The sequence below is a fragment of the Plecotus auritus genome (assembly GCF_963455305.1).
Source record: "Plecotus auritus genome assembly, chromosome: 5".
Classification (NCBI taxonomy): domain Eukaryota; kingdom Metazoa; phylum Chordata; class Mammalia; order Chiroptera; family Vespertilionidae; genus Plecotus; species Plecotus auritus.
Window position 1 is genome coordinate 4020029 of NC_137776.1, and position 15334 is coordinate 4035362.

The window sequence follows — 15334 nt, forward strand, 5'->3', positions numbered from 1 at the left end:
GGGGCACACTGGGGCTGTGCATGGCTGCCCCCCTCGAGCTGTGTCCAGGCCACTGCCCTTCAGCCCAGGGCCTGCCCCTTAACAGACTCTGCCAGGGAGCGTGCTGGGCCCTTGGTAAGAGAGAAGAACGTGCTGTAGCTGGTGTGGCTCAGTGGATACAGCATCGTCCTGCGGACTGAAGGGTTCTGGGGTCGATTCCGGTGGAGGGCACATGCCTGGGTTACGGGTTCAGTCCCCAGTGTGGGGTGTGCAGGAGGCAGCCAATCAATGAATCTCTCATCACTGATGTTTCTGTCTCTCTCTCCCTCTCCCTTCCTCTCTGAAATCAATAAAAATATATTACTAAAAAGAGAGAAAGAGGTCTGTGAGTTTGCAGAATTACCTGAATACCCTGAGAAGTCGCTGTGCTGGAATTCATCTCTTTCTAGAAAGACCTCAGGTTACGTCACCAAGCGGGCGGCGTGTCAGAGCCCTTCCCTGGGGTTGGCCGGAAAGGCCTTCTGTCCCGGCACGCTGCGGTCTGAATGGAGAGGGTTTCGTGAATAAGGCCGAGGCAGCGATCGCACTGGGAACGGAGAGGCAAGAGCTATACTCGGCGATGTTTCCAAAGTCCAAGAAACGGACTTTACCTTGGTTTTCATTTTGCCCGAAATAAAGAGGACCTGCTGTGTTGATCCTGAAGCCAGCGGGCAGGTGCTTGATGTGGTATCACAGGACAGGGGTTCTGTCGGGATCACGGGTTGGACATTTGCGTGGCTTCCTCGTTAAGGTGGCCTGCGTTCTAAGGAGCTGTGGGAAGCAGACCTCACGGCACTCAGGACTGAGTTCTAGCTCAGGAGCAAGGCTGACCCTGGGGGGATGAGGGGTCACTTCTCCAGTCCTTATTCAGGGCCCAGTGGAGCCGGATTCCAGGGGGCAGGGAGCTCGCCGCTGGGCCCTGCGAGTGAGGGTCTGCTGCCGGCTGAGGAGAGTCTGTCCAGGAAGCTGATTCTTTTTTTTCTTTTTTTAACTCCTCTCCTGAGGATATGTCTTGTTTGTTTTTATTGATTTTAGAGAGGAAGGAAGACACACACGCACACGCACACACACACACACACACACACACACACACAGACATCGACGTGAAAGAGAAGCGTCAATCGGTTGCTTCCTGTACCTGCCCCGACCGGGGACCGAACCCACAACCCTTTGGTGTAAGGAACAAGGCTACAGCTCATCGCTGAGCCCCCGGCCAGGGCTGGATCCCTTTTTCAGAGTGTGTGTGCTGCAGACCTCTCCGAACAGAACGCGGATGTTCCGGGCGGAAGCATCCTGTACCTTTGCCCTGGGTGGAATGTCCATCAGTGATCCAAGAATGTTCTTCCCGTATGGCTCATTCCCGTGTCTCTCCGAGCCATCTCCCTGAACACGGTTCCGTCAGCCTCTCTCCCCGCGCTGTGACCCTGTGTGTGGACGCGCGTTGGTGGGAATGCCAGCGCACATTTCTGAACGGCCTTCCTTCCTTCAGCGGGACGCCCCGGTCCAGTAGCTCAGACCTAGCTGCGTGCTGGGATCCCTGGAGAGCTTCTGGAAATGGAGATGTCAGGGCTGCACCCCGACCAGTCGATCAGAATCGCGGGGCGTGGGCCTGCAGCAGAATCCACAGCGCCCAGGCGATCCCGGGGTGCAGCGCGGGGCCAGCTGCCGTAAACAGGACTCTCCAGCGTGAACTGTGATTCCTGGCGTGTGTGCTGGTCTTCTGTGCGGCCTCTGCACCCAGTTACCGTGGGAAACACCCAGCCGCACCTGCAGTTCACCTGACCTCACCCTCATCTGCATGTGGACCATATTCCTCAGGGCGAACAGGTGACAGTTCTGCTCTTTCTAAACAGGAATGTCAGTCCAGGCCGAAGCCAGCCAACCAGTCACATGTCTGTAGCATGTCTCATGGTGGGCATCAAGTCCTCGGGCGCTAACGTTCCTCCTCCTGGCAGCACGGGATTGGATTTCCCCAGTCCTCCCAGAGAAGTGACGTCTAGTCTTCATGATAACTCACTGTGCTCTCCATTTGCCTGTCTAAATCTTCTCAGGGCAATCTTCCAAACATCTTGATTTTAACCACTTCCTCATTTTATAAATAGATTTCGTTTGGGGAAGTCAGAATAAAGATTTGGTTGGGCGCTTTTACGTGCCCTTTGGTACAGACTTAGCAGGTCTTTTTCCTTCTAATATGTACATACCCCCGACGCCACCCTCCGCTGTCCTGGGTTCTCTGAAAAACGGGAACCCGTGAAGGTCAGGGGCCCAGGGCTCGAGCGCCTCGAAGCCAGGTCACGGGGCCGTGGCGTGGCACCGGGGCTGTGGTTTCGGGAGAAGGGTGCAGAACACGTCAGCGGTGAAGCTGAGAGTGTCTGTGACGTCGTCTGCATGCGTGGAAATAACCTGAGTTCAGAGAGAAGCCGTCTCCGTCCTGTGAACACCGACTGCAGGAGTGAGAGGTTCTGTGGTTACAACACCCTGGGCCTCGCTTTTCACAGTGGACAGTAAAGGCCCCGAAGTTTCTGTTTTCGAATCCTGCTTCGTGACCCCCTGACCGGTCCCATGGACACGGTTTCAGCTGAGCTGGCGGAAACCTGGCATGCACTCGGTCCTTCTCTAAACAGGAGCTGGACGCTGATGCACGGAAGCATAGGGTGCTGACACGCGGGCTGGTGGCCACATTCCCAGGCCGCGGGGAGCCACACAGGCCGCGGGGACCTGCCATCAGCCGGGGAAGCAGATCAGTGGAGAGCACTGATGCCGGGCGTCGGGCGAAGTGAATTAAAACTCGCGGAGGAGGAAAGCCCAGCTCTACATCCCGGGAGAACATCAGCCCGGTTTTGTGAAGGAAGAAGGTTATGATCCGACCACTCCAATTCTCCACAGCTCAGTCTGGATGTTCTTAGAACGGAAGACATGGCCTTGGATCTGTGAGGAATATTTAGAGCATCTCTAAAATAATAAATGCCATCCCTTAGAAGAATGAAATTAAACTCGGAGCAACGCTGACCATCTAAAGCAGGGGTCCTCAGACTTTTTATTTATTAATTTTTATTTATTTATTTATTTTTAAGTATATTTTATTGATTTTTTACAGAGAGGAAGGGAGAGGGATAGAGAGTTAGAAACATCGATGAGAGAGAAACATCGATCAGCTGCCTCTTGCACACCCCCTACTGGGGATGTGCCCGCAACCAAGGTACATGCCCTTGACCGGAATCGAACCTGGGACCCTTGAGTCCACAGGCTGACGCTCTATCCACTGAGCCAAACCGGTTTTGGCGGTCCTCAAACTTTTTAAACGGGGCCAGTTCCCTGTCCCTCAGACCGTGGGAGGGCCGGACTATAATTTAAAAAAAAACTATGAACAAATTCCTATGCGCACTGCGGGCCCGGGACGCGTCGGCTGCTAAGCAGGACAGGCAGCGGCCCCCGGCGGGCCGGATCCATGTCCTCGGCGGGCCGCATGTGGCCCGCGGGCCGTCGTTTGAGGACGCCTGATCTAAAGTGATTCAGCTTTTCCCTAAGTACTTGTCTGGTAGGTCTTAACAATGGACAGGGAGTTTCCAGGGGAAGTTAATTAGCTGTTCGTGTCCTGGAGCCCAGAGGAGGTCATCGGGGCTGCACACGCCACCTTTCACACCGTGGAGCTAGCTTCCTGCAGAAGGGGGCTGGTCGTTTTGAGTCAGGCGTTCCTTTTCCACTTCTCTCCTCGGAACACAATCTAAGAGTGGGGGGGACCCTCGGCGTCGCCTGGTCAGTTCGTCTCGTGATTCTAGGATTTCTTTGCTGAACTGTTTTAAAAAGAAAAGTGAGTCTAGTTACAGGCAACATCTTCTGTTCCAGTTTTCATCGTTATTCTTGTCTCACATTTTAAAGCAAAGCCTGTTTTAAAATATTTAAGAAGAGCACGATACCGCTGTGTTTTGTTCTGTGCTTTTTCCTCCATCCTCACCGAGGATGTTTATTAATTTAAAAAAAAAAATTTTTTTTGAGAGAGAGAACGAGAGAAGCACGGGTTGCCTCCTGTGCATGCCCTGTACATGCCCCACAACCTTGTGGTGTACGGGACGGTGCTACAACCAGCTGAGCCCTCGGCCCAGGCTGTAAAACTGTTTTTCCTGGAACTTACCACCTGTGAGTCTGTACCTGGAAGAACAATGGTATACTGTAATTAAAGGGGAGTGTTCTCCAACGTTAGCCAGTTGTTTCATTTTGTAAATGTCTAAAAAGAACACACTTTATTGTTAAATGCTTTTCTCTTATGTTGAGGATTTTTTTTTTTTTAAATTTTTATAAAAACCAGCTCTTGATTTAGGGCCTATTGTTTGACGTTGCGATTTTAAAAAATGGATTAAGCACGTTATATTTTTTTAGAGGAACATGATTATTACTGGGACTGTCCCAAGGCTTTCCACCAAGTACACTTTTGCTGGGACCAACTGCACATTTTACAGCAGGAATACCGCCCAACGCCTCCAAAACAGTGCTGTTAAGCTCGGAGTCCTATCACCTTTATAAAAATGTGTTGTTTCATATGTTACACAAGAGACTTCATTGTCTGTGAGGTGTAGAACCCCTGCCCCACTTGATACAGCCCACAGTGGCCCTGAACGGAGAGCTGAACGGTAAGAAATGCCAGTTAAATGTGTCATGAAAAGTGCTTGGCTGGAATCTTGGTCTTTGGGTTCGAATTGCCCTCCTGTTTCCGACACATAGTATTCACCTGCAAGAGCCTCCCAGGCCCCGTCTAATGACAAGGGTGAGGGAGCTGTCGCCTTCCCTGTACGTCTCCCTCTCAGTGTTTGCTGTTGGTAAAGAGTACAGAATGGAAACACCTGCCTTAAGGAGTTTAGGAGAGCATCAGCCTATTCTGTTACTGAGAAAACCATAGGAACTGGCATATACACTGAGTGGCCAGATGATGATGATCTCTGAACGCATAATAACCTGGCCACTCAGTGTGTGTGTGTGTGTGTGTGTGTGTGTGTGTGTGTGTGTGTATGTGTGTGTGTATATATATATATATATATATATATGTATATATATATATATTTTAGAGGCCCGGTGCATGAATTCGTGCATGGGTGGGGTCCAGCCACCCTGGCCAGGGGGAGGGGACATGGACGGGTGGCCGGCCTGCCTGCTGGTCGAACTCCTGGTCAAGGGGACAATTTGCGTATTAGCCTTTTATTATATAGGATATACACTGAGTGGCCAGATAATTATGCGTTCAGAGATCATAATAATCTGGCCACTCAGTGTATATGTACATGTGTGTATATATGTGTGTGTGTGTGTGTGTGTGTGTGTGTATATATATATATATATATATATATGTATATATATGCATTTAAGAGAGGAAAGGAGAGGGAGAAAGAGAGAAACATCAGTGATGAGAGAGAATCATCCATTGGCTGCCTCCTGCACGCCCCACACTGGGGATTGAGCCTGCAACCCAGGCATGTGCCCTGACTGGGAACTGAACCATGACCTCCTGGTTCATAGGTCGACGCTCAAGCACTGAGCCACACCGGCAAGGCCAGGCCAGTGTTTTTGATCCATCTTTAAAAATCATCCCTCGAGGAGCAACGTTTATAGCTGGCACGTGTGAGGATGACCTTGGTGACGAACTCGGCTGAGAGCCTGATGTTCTGTCTGCACGGTGGGGTGGACTCACGCTCTAGAACCCTTGAGAGAAGCCCTGGAGTTGACCGTTTTGGTAGGCGATACATCTGTACAGAGCCCTCCCCCAGCCCACACGGGGTGAGCTCCTTGTGAACGGGAGGATCCCGAGCCCTGGCTGTGGAGCAGACCGTGTGTGTGTGTGTGTGTGTGTGTGTGTGTGTGTGTGTGTTTGTGCGGGGCGGGGAGGGGGATGGTTCTGAGCTTCATTCAAGGGGATTGTCTAATGGAAAATTCTGGATGGAGTTGTTCGAAGGTATTCCCAACCGTGTTAGTTTTATAATAATCACAGTAATAACAGGGATGAATGTGGGTTGGACAGTGGAGAAAAATTTCATGCGCGGGGCATGGGTAGGAAGCGAGAGAGGAGGTGAGTCATGCGTGCGCTCGCGCGCCGGCCACTTCCTCCTTTGGGGACTGACTCAGGCGGCTGACACGTGGGACAGGTGCCCACCGGCTCTGGATTGCTGGCCACCCTCCCGGTTCTTTAAAAACCCCACATGCCTCCAAATAGCAGGTTGCTCGGGGCCTCCCTATCCGTGTGAGGTCCCGAGACCCAGCGAGGCCGTGTGCAGGGGACCCTGGCCCGTGTACCGCCTGCGCGGACGAAGGACGCGTTAGACCTGTGCCGTTTCAGCTCTGGGCCGCCCAGGCTGCGCCTTCATTTCCTGCGGATTATAAATCTTTGCAAATTATTTTTAAGGGTTTCTGAAGCCCTGTTTCCTCCCGAATTTGGACAGTGTCCACCACTCACACTCAGACCACAGGATCCAGGACCCCCTTCCTTGTCAGCAGCGGGACGGCCGGCGGCCCGTGGCCTGTTCTGCGGGCCGTGAGCTGTGCGTGCAGCAGACGCGCAGACACTGCCGCGGGAAGGCGCTAGCGGGGTTCTGCCCTCATGGCTGTGCTGTTCTGTTCCTGTTTTTGCTCTTTAAGCAACAGGAGAGGTCAGAGAGCCAAGCTTTTGTGCAGAGTCTCCAGAACACTCTGTGTCACCTTGCTTGTGCTTGGAGGGGAGACACCCCGCTATAGCACAGGGGTGGGTGGCACAGGGTGGGTCCCACAGAGGAGGGTGGCATGGGGGGGCGGGGGGCGGTCCGCAATCCTGGGGGAAGGGAGGACCTGGATCTTTTTTTTTTTTTTAATATATTTTATTGATATTTTACAGAGAGGAAGGGAGAGGGATAGAGAGCTAGAAACATGGATGAGAGAGAAACATCCATCAGCTGCCTCCTGCACACCTCCCACTGGAGATGTGCCCGCAACCAAGGTACATGCCCTTGACCGGAATCGAACCCGGGACCCTTCAGTCCGCAGGCCGACGCTCTATCCACTGAGCCAAACCGGTTTCGGCAGGACCTGGATCTTGCTGAACTCTTCACCTTTCGGTGACCTGCAGCTGGCTGCCCTGACTCTGGGTGGATGCCACACACATGGTATTCTTCCTGGTAATTCAGAATTAGAGGCTTCAGGCTCCGCGGCCTTCGGACCGCAAGCAAGTCCCAGGGCGTGTCCCTACGTCAGTCAAACCCTTTTCGCCCCAAAGGCGTCTCGCCTCGCAGAGCCACTGCTCAGACACATGTGTAGGTCCCGGCCCCGACTCATGCATCGTTAGGACACGTGTCTGGATCGAACGTGTTAACGCCATCAGAAACAGCGCCTGGACGGTCAGCCTGTCAGCCACACCGCCGAGTCACTGTCCCTAAGTGTTCACTTCTAGGCGTTGGTTGCACCCTAAGCGCTGACTGCACGTGTGTATCTGTGCCTTCACACCAGGATGCAGTGAGTATCCCGTGTGCCGTGGGGCCTGTGCATGCCCGGGCGACGCGCTTTCCCGGCCGTGAGCGCGGCAGCGAGGCCATCGGCGGCCGTGGGCACGGACAGAGCCCACGCAGGGCGTTGAGCGATCGAGGGGAGTCGGCGTAGCTCTAACGGCTCTGCGCGCTGTGCTGTGGCTGTGACGTGGTGCTCTGGGCCCTCATCGTGTGTGTGTGTGTCCCGTAGCCTGTCCTTGGAGTGTCCGTCAGGCTGTGCGCAGCCACGTCCTGGGTCTGAACACACGGCGCCCTCCCCTCCCTCCTCCTCAGCACCTGCCATTGGACGATTTAGCATAAAAAAACAGCCCCACGGGCACAGACTTACCCAGTTACGAGGGAGGAGGTATCCCATGAGTTTGTTTTCTAAAAAAATAAAAACAAACATAAAGACCTGCTCATATAAACCATTAAAATACTGACTTTATTTCCAAGGTTTTCGTTTGTGCTCTTAGCATTCTGTAAGGACCTATTTTACCAAACCAAGAAAATCAGACTTTTCTCATATATGTAATGTCCTTATACGGGTTATAACAGCAATAATAATAGTAACGATAACACAGCTCTACCCGATTGGCTGCAGCTTCTAATCTAAGTGGGTAACCTCTGAGGACTGGAGCACCTGGTTTTAAATCTTTATACGAAGATGGGTACTGGGGGCTGCCTTTGTGTCTAAGACTCTGTTTGTTGAAAGTATTGAGCATCAAGGTGTGACCTTTATAAACTTTAGGATTAAAAAAAAACACCCTTTATCCTTGACTACATTAAACATGAAAGGATCAGCCGTGACTGTGTACATGTGTCATCTATGGTTTCGAGTCGAAAGTCCCTCCGATGAGCTAGTTCATCCCTGTGGTGAGTCGTCCTCCGCCGACTTCCAGGAAAAATGTGGCCAGCTGCCTGCGCTTTGCATGTGTCATTTCAATACTTATGTCCCAGGTGGGACCACAGTTGAGTCGGAAAGATCAGCTTTCAAAGCACTCTATGACTTCTTCGTTTTTATTGTTTAAGGGGAGATTCGAAGGCCGGAAGTTCCATGGATCCACTGGGAGGGGTGATCAGTTCTGTGGCGTGCAGACCCTCTCAGCTCACTCATTATCCTGGGGCTGGTCCCCCAGGGGGAGAAGAGTCGGGCTGATCCTGGTGGGGTCCCACCGTCCTTTGTTCCCAATGCCACCGTCTCTCTCTCTCTCTCTCTCTCTGCAAAGAGGAGGGATGGAGTTGAATCTCACTAGTTTTATTACCAGAACTACCTCTTCCTGGACCATGAGGTTCCGGTGAAGGGTGTCCATTCAGCAGACAAGCATTTGTGCCTCTAGGATATACCTCCCAGTGGACTGATTGCTCAGAGATGGTTTAGGCGTGGATCACCCACCAGATTGCACAGGAGATAGCTCTACTAGAAAGGCGGAAGTGCCGAGAGTCATAAGAGTAGTAGCTCTGTGAGCCTTCTGAGGAGAGATTGTTTCTAAGTAGAAGATGGTTTTGACGTGCTGATTCCCATGAGTCGTCTTTCTGTAGGCATGCCATTCACTCATTGGCTCATCAGGTGCATATGGAGTCCATTCATTGGCTCATCAGATACATATGGAGTCCATTCATTGGCTCATCAGATGCATATGGAGTCCATTCATTGGCTCATCAGATGCATATGGAGTCCATTCATTGGCTCATCAGATACATATGGAGTCCATTCATTGGCTCACAGGTGCATATGGAGTCCATTCATTGGCTCATGAGATGCATATGGAGTCCATTCATTGGCTCATGAGATGCATATGGAGTCCATTCATTGGCTCATCAGATGCATATGGAGTCCATTCATTGGCTCATCAGATGCATATGGAGTCCATTCATTGGCTCATCAGATGCATGTGGAGTCCATTCATTGGCTCATCAGATGCATATGGAGTCCATTCATTGGCTCATGAGATGCATATGGAATACTTATCAGGTGCGAGTTGGAGGTGCTGCTGGGCCTACATTGCGAACCAGGGATGTCGAGTTAGAAGTGTACCCTCTAGTGAGACAGATGAACAAGAAACTGATCCATACACATGCACACTCATCTATACACACAGGGAGACCTTCTTGAGCGCCCAAGTTACACCTGAGAGTGGAAGGTTGAAAACTTGGGTGACAGATTATAGAGCTGTTTTTTTTTTTCCTTCTGAACCTTCAGGGGAAAATGTGTTTGTTTATATTCTTTACCGTGTGTGGGGTGCTCCTTTGTCAACTGAAATCTCCATCCTTCACATACTGCCTCCCCTGTGTGTCCTCCGTTCATTCGCTTGCCCCGCGGACGTTTCTTGTGTGCCTCGGTGCGGGAGCCTCCATCCCGGGGGCTGTGTGCTGGGCCCCCGGTCAGCTTGAGGCCGTGTGTGACGCTTCTCGCGGATTGAGAGGTTAGAGGTCACGGTTGTGGGAGAGCTCACGGCACGGTTCATTGTTTTCCATACAGGACAACAGCTTTGAGCAGTTCATCATCAATTACTGTAATGAGAAGCTGCAGCAGATCTTCATCGAACTCACCCTTAAAGAAGAGCAGGAGGAGTACATACGGGAGGTAACGCTGACATACCGTTTTTAACTGTCCCCTTTTCACGCACGCGGGACACAGATTCTGGATTCAGAAGGCTGTGTAGCCATGACCCTACAATCGGCGTCCCCTAAGTGGAGCTACCTGCTGTCTTTTGAACACTTGTTTTGTATGACATCTGGGCCAACTGGGATTTTTTTGTGTGTGTGCTGCTGGTGTTCGATAAATACCAGCTTAGCGACTCCCATCTCCCAGGGCTTTAATGCAATGATGGGAAATGATACTGTGTGACGGGAAGGCTGAAGTGAAGGGACAGACAACTGTGGTACATCCATACAAGGGCGTACTGCACCGCCCTCCAAAGGAACCAACGATCGAGACACACGGTTGCGGGAGCGAATCTCACGCTAGGCTAAGTGAGAGAAGCCAGGCCAGAGGCTGTCGATTGTACGATTCTGTTTGTGTGTTGTTCTAGAAAAGGCGAAGCTGCCGAGGCCAAGTGACAGAGCCAGGCCAGTGGTAGCCAGGGGCGGAGGGCAGGAGAGAGTGGGACCGCAGAGGGGGGGGAAGCGCGAGGGGCCTTGCGGGCTGGTTGAGTGGTAATTACACGTCACGATGCATTTGCCAAAACGTAGAGAACTGTCTGTGGAAAAACTCGGTGTTGTCGTTCCATCGTGGAAAGCATTGGCTTTCTAAAAATTTATAATGAAAATCGGTCACATTCATTGAGTGCTTGCTATAATGCCAGCTGTCGTACTAGTGCTATGAAGACGGTCTCACTTAATGACATCCTATATAATAAGAGAGGAATATGCTAATTATCCATTACGCCCGACCGACCACCTGACAACCGGATCACGGATCTGCAGCGGGGTGGGGCAGCAAACTACAGGCAGGTGGCGGAGAGCTGCAGGAGGGGGCAGGGCAGCAAGCTATGCGAGGGGTGTGGGGGGCGGAGAGCTGCAGGAGGGCGGCAGGGCAGCAAGCTATGCGAGGGGTGTGGGGGGCGGAGAACTGCAGGAGGGGGCCGGGCAGCAAGCTATGCGAGGGGTGTGGGGGGTGGAGAGCTACAGGAGGGGGCAGGGCAGCAAGCTATGCGAGGGGTGTGGGGGGCGGAGAGCTGCAGGAGGGGGCAGGGCAGCAAGCTATGCGAGGGGTGTGGGGGGCGGAGAACTGCAGGAGGGGGCCGGGCAGCAAGCTATGTGAGAGGTGTGGGGGGCGGAGAACTGCAGGAGGGGGCAGGGCAGGGCAGCAAGCTATGATAGGGGTGCGGGGTGTGGGGGTGCGGAGAGCTGCAGGAGGGCGGCAGCGACCTACTGGCGCACGGATTCGTGCACAGGGCTACTAGTTTAAAAACAAGAAGGAATGTTTACGAAGTCCTTTTACCCGTAATGGTAAAGCACATACTTGGTTTTCTCCCTTTTATTTTGAAAAGTCAATCTTTAAGTATAAAGTTACTTATTTCAGAAAAATGAAAAGGAATGACTTTATTACATTTTTATTTCCTTTTCATTTATTTGCCTTAATGTTATAGTACAAGGGAAAATATAGTAGGTATTCCTCATTTTTGTAGTGTCATTTGAAGTCGTTAAGGATGCGGAATTCTCTCTTTAAATTTTTATTTCACAATATAGACTTTTCTAATGTGATTTTTATCCCCATCGACTTAGTAAAATAACCCATTTCCTTGAAGGCCAAGTCATAAATATTTTCCTTATAGCATGATCCTGATGCTTTAGAAACTCTTGTACTGGTCTGGCACATTTTGGTAACATAAACATCCTAAAAGCCAGATTAATCCGCTTCCTGTCTTTTCATCGTAAAGAGAATGTGAGCGCTTTGATCTGTAGCTTTAAACAGTTTGTATGGATTGCCGAGGACACTTCTGAGCGTGGATAGGAAGCTGCCCCGCTTGCTGGGTGAATCCATTCTTTCCCTTTCGAAGGAAAATAACTGTTTACACGAGTGGGCAGAATGTAAGCAAACAGACAATTCCATGTGGCCTCACATTGGCCTCTGTCGGGGCCTGGGCATCGGCTCTTGTGTCTCTCCTGAGGTTGAAAATAGTTTCTCTTCGCACCGAACTGTTTTCACACGTGAAGTAAACAGTGCACTGCCGTCCCACGTGGGATTCACTGAACTTAATTTTCCCCAGGGATTACAAATTAAGAATAGAAAAATCGAGGCCTTAGATTCTTGGGATCAAGTGCTGACTTCTTTCCATCTAAACACTGTAAACACACACAAAGTGATGTTGATCCAAGGGCCTGCGGAGTCAGTGTTTGGGTGAGGGCCAGGGAGAAGCATGGGAAAGGGCCACGGGTGGGAGAGCGGAGTGGGCGGCCGACTCCGAGCAGGTCCAGGGCGTGCGTTTCGATGAGGATGTCAGGGTGGACCGCCGCGTAGGAAGCGTGCGGCCTGGAAGAGGGCGTGGTCAGCACTGATTTTATAGCAGGGGTGGGCAAACTTTTTGACTCGAGGGCCACCATGGGCTCTTAAACTGGACCGGAGGGCCGGAACAAAAGCATGGATGGAGTGTTTGTGTGAACTAATATAAATTTAAAGTAAAGGAGCGGAGGGGAGAGCAAGAGAACCCTCCGCTCTTTCGGCTCCGCGGGCTGGATAGAACAGCCGAACAGGCCGGATCCGGCCCGCGGGCCGTAGTTTGCCTACGGCTGTTCTGTAGGGATCATTGAGACGGGAAGGGAAGGACAGGCAGCTGGCTGGGCAGGGGCGATTCTCTGGCGGGCGGTGGTGCAGCGTCGTGACGTGGCGTTTGATTTTCCGGTTTGTTTTCCAGGACATAGAATGGACTCACATCGACTACTTCAACAACGCTATCATCTGTGACCTGATAGAAAATGTGAGTATTCGGCACAGTTGTTTCCGTTTCCTGCTGACACGATTCCCTTCTTGCGAGCGGTCTGGCTGCCCTCGGTGCTAAGCTTGAGTCTTTTCATTCTTTTTTTTTTTTTTTTAATATATTTTATTGATATTTTACAGAGAGGAAGGGACAGGGATAGAGAGCTAGAAACATACATCGATCAGCTGCCTCCTGCACACCTCCCACTGGGGATGTGCCCGCAACCAAGGTACATGCCCTTGACCGGAATCGAACCCGGGACCTTTCAGTCCGCAGGCCGACGCTCTATCCACTAAGCCAAACCGGTTTCTGCGAGTCTTTTCATTCTTGGAGTGCTTTTCTCCGGGGAACTGCGGGGTCCGGAGACCCTACCACAGCCCTCAGGGATCGCACGTGGGTCTTAAACAATAGCCCGGATGACGGGAGACAGCCTGATTCCCTGGGCTTATCCCGTCGCCGTATCTTGACTTTCCCGGAGCGCAGGCCCGGCTCCTGGGGGTGCGGACACCGGGCGGAGGAGGCTCGGAGCAGCCGTGCAGGTTTTTGCCGAAGCAAAATAGCCATTTCCTTTCTAAAGCTCCAGCGACTTCTTCACCTACGGTTCGGTGGTTATTATCACAAAGATCATTTCCGTCGGGCCCGGGAGACAAGGGAAAACCCTTGTGCGCTGTTGCTGGGAATGTACATTGGTGACGCTGCTCCGGAAAACGTTGTGGAGCTTCAAATTAAGAAATTAAAAATAGAGCAGCCAGAAGATCCAGCCATTCCCCTGCTGGGTTTACAGCCAAAGGAAGTGGAGTCGGGATCCTGGAGAGAGGTCTGCCCTCCCATGTTCGTTGCAGCATTAGCTGCCATAGGCAGGACCTGGGAGTGACCCGAGTCTTCCTCGGTGGATGAGTGGTTAAAGGAGGTGTGATGTGAGTAAACGTATGAGTATTATTCAGCTATGACCAAGCAGGAAGTCCTGCCACTTACCACCGGGATAGACCTTGAGGACCTGATGCTCTGTGAGAGAAGCCAGACAAAGACAGATGCTATAGGACAGCACTAATATCTGGGATCTAAAAAAAGCCAAACTCAGAGAAACGGTGCAGTGGCGGTTGCCAGGATCTGGGGGTGGGGAAATGGGAGTTATAAGAGGATTAGGCTCTGGGGAGGTAAAGTACAGCGTTGGACTGGAGCTGACAATACTGCATTATGTACTTGGAGTCGCTAAGAGAGCAGGTCTTACGTGTTCTCACCACACAAGGAAATGGTGATTGTTGTAGTGACAGCGACGTTAGCCAACGGCTGTGGCTGCGTTGGTAATCATGCTGCAGTGTATGCGTATCAAATCCACAGGTTGTCCACCTTAAACTTGACGTGACGCATGTCAGTGACATCTGAAGAAAGCTGGACAATGTATTCATTACATTTTTTTTAAAAAGCATGGTATTCGAAGATAAAGGGACAACCTCTGGAGCGGAGTTGAGGGCCCCGGGAGTGGTTCAGGTGTAAGCCCCGCATTGGTTCGGAGCATGTGTTGAGGGGGGAGATTGCACGTGTGGCTTCACAGGTGGCCACGGCCGCGGGATTTCTCAGGTGACACAAATGTGTGTATGTATGTGGGGAAAGGCTTGAAAGTGTAAGAAATTACTGGATACTTGTTAGTAAACTTTCCAAAATGTAAGATTTTTGTTTTCACATCATATATAAACTAGAGGCCCGGTGCACGAAATTCGTGCACTCGGTGGGGGGTGTCCCTCAGCCCGGCCTGTGCCCTCTCGCAGTCCTGGATCCCGCGGGGAGTGGGCCTAAGATGTCAGTCGGACATCCTTAGCGCTTCGGCGGTGGCGGAAGAGGCTCCCGCCGCTGCTGCTGCACTCGCCAGCCATGAGCCCGGCTTCTGGCTGAGCGGCGCTCCCCCTGTGGGAGCACCCTGACTACCAGGGGGCAGCTCCTGCGTTGAGCATCTGCCCCCTCGTGGTCAGTGCACATCATAGCGACCGGTCATTCTGCCATTCGGTCGATTTGCATATTAGCCTTTTATTATATAGGTTGAGTTGCTTGCAGGAACATGGATTTGTTCGTGAAAACCTGGGAACTCTTGTTTTGTGCTTAGGATGACGAACCATCCTGGCCTTGATAGCAAAGTAATCAGAAACAGTGCGTGACCTTTACCGTCCTGCAGCCTTCATGCCAGCCGTGGGTGAGAGCCGTGCTCCAGGAATGTGGTTACAGGCGCTCCAAGTCCAGCCTGTCCCTTCCTAGTCACGGTTCACAGTCCTTTTAGAAAGTATGTAATTAGCCAGTATTTTTTCTCTCTCAGTCATTCCTGAGAGATGAATTTTTGATGAAACCAAACATTAAAAACAGTATTCTAGCCCTAACCGGTTTGGCTCCATGGATAGAGCGTTGGCCTGAGGACTGAAGGGT

General features: G+C 51.6%; 1 protein-coding gene across 8 annotated transcripts in view; it reads left to right on the forward strand.

The window, feature by feature from the left end:
• The window catches only part of MYO1B (myosin IB), a 158554-nt gene that overhangs the window by 107735 nt on the left and 35485 nt on the right, over nt 1-15334 (forward strand). For all 8 annotated transcript variants that reach the window (XM_080667320.1, XM_080667324.1, XM_080667322.1 and 5 more), the window contains exons 14-15: nt 9979-10083; nt 12857-12919. In XM_080667320.1, coding sequence (XP_080523446.1) covers nt 9979-10083; nt 12857-12919 — 168 coding nt within the window. The remainder of the gene's footprint in view (nt 1-9978; nt 10084-12856; nt 12920-15334) is intronic.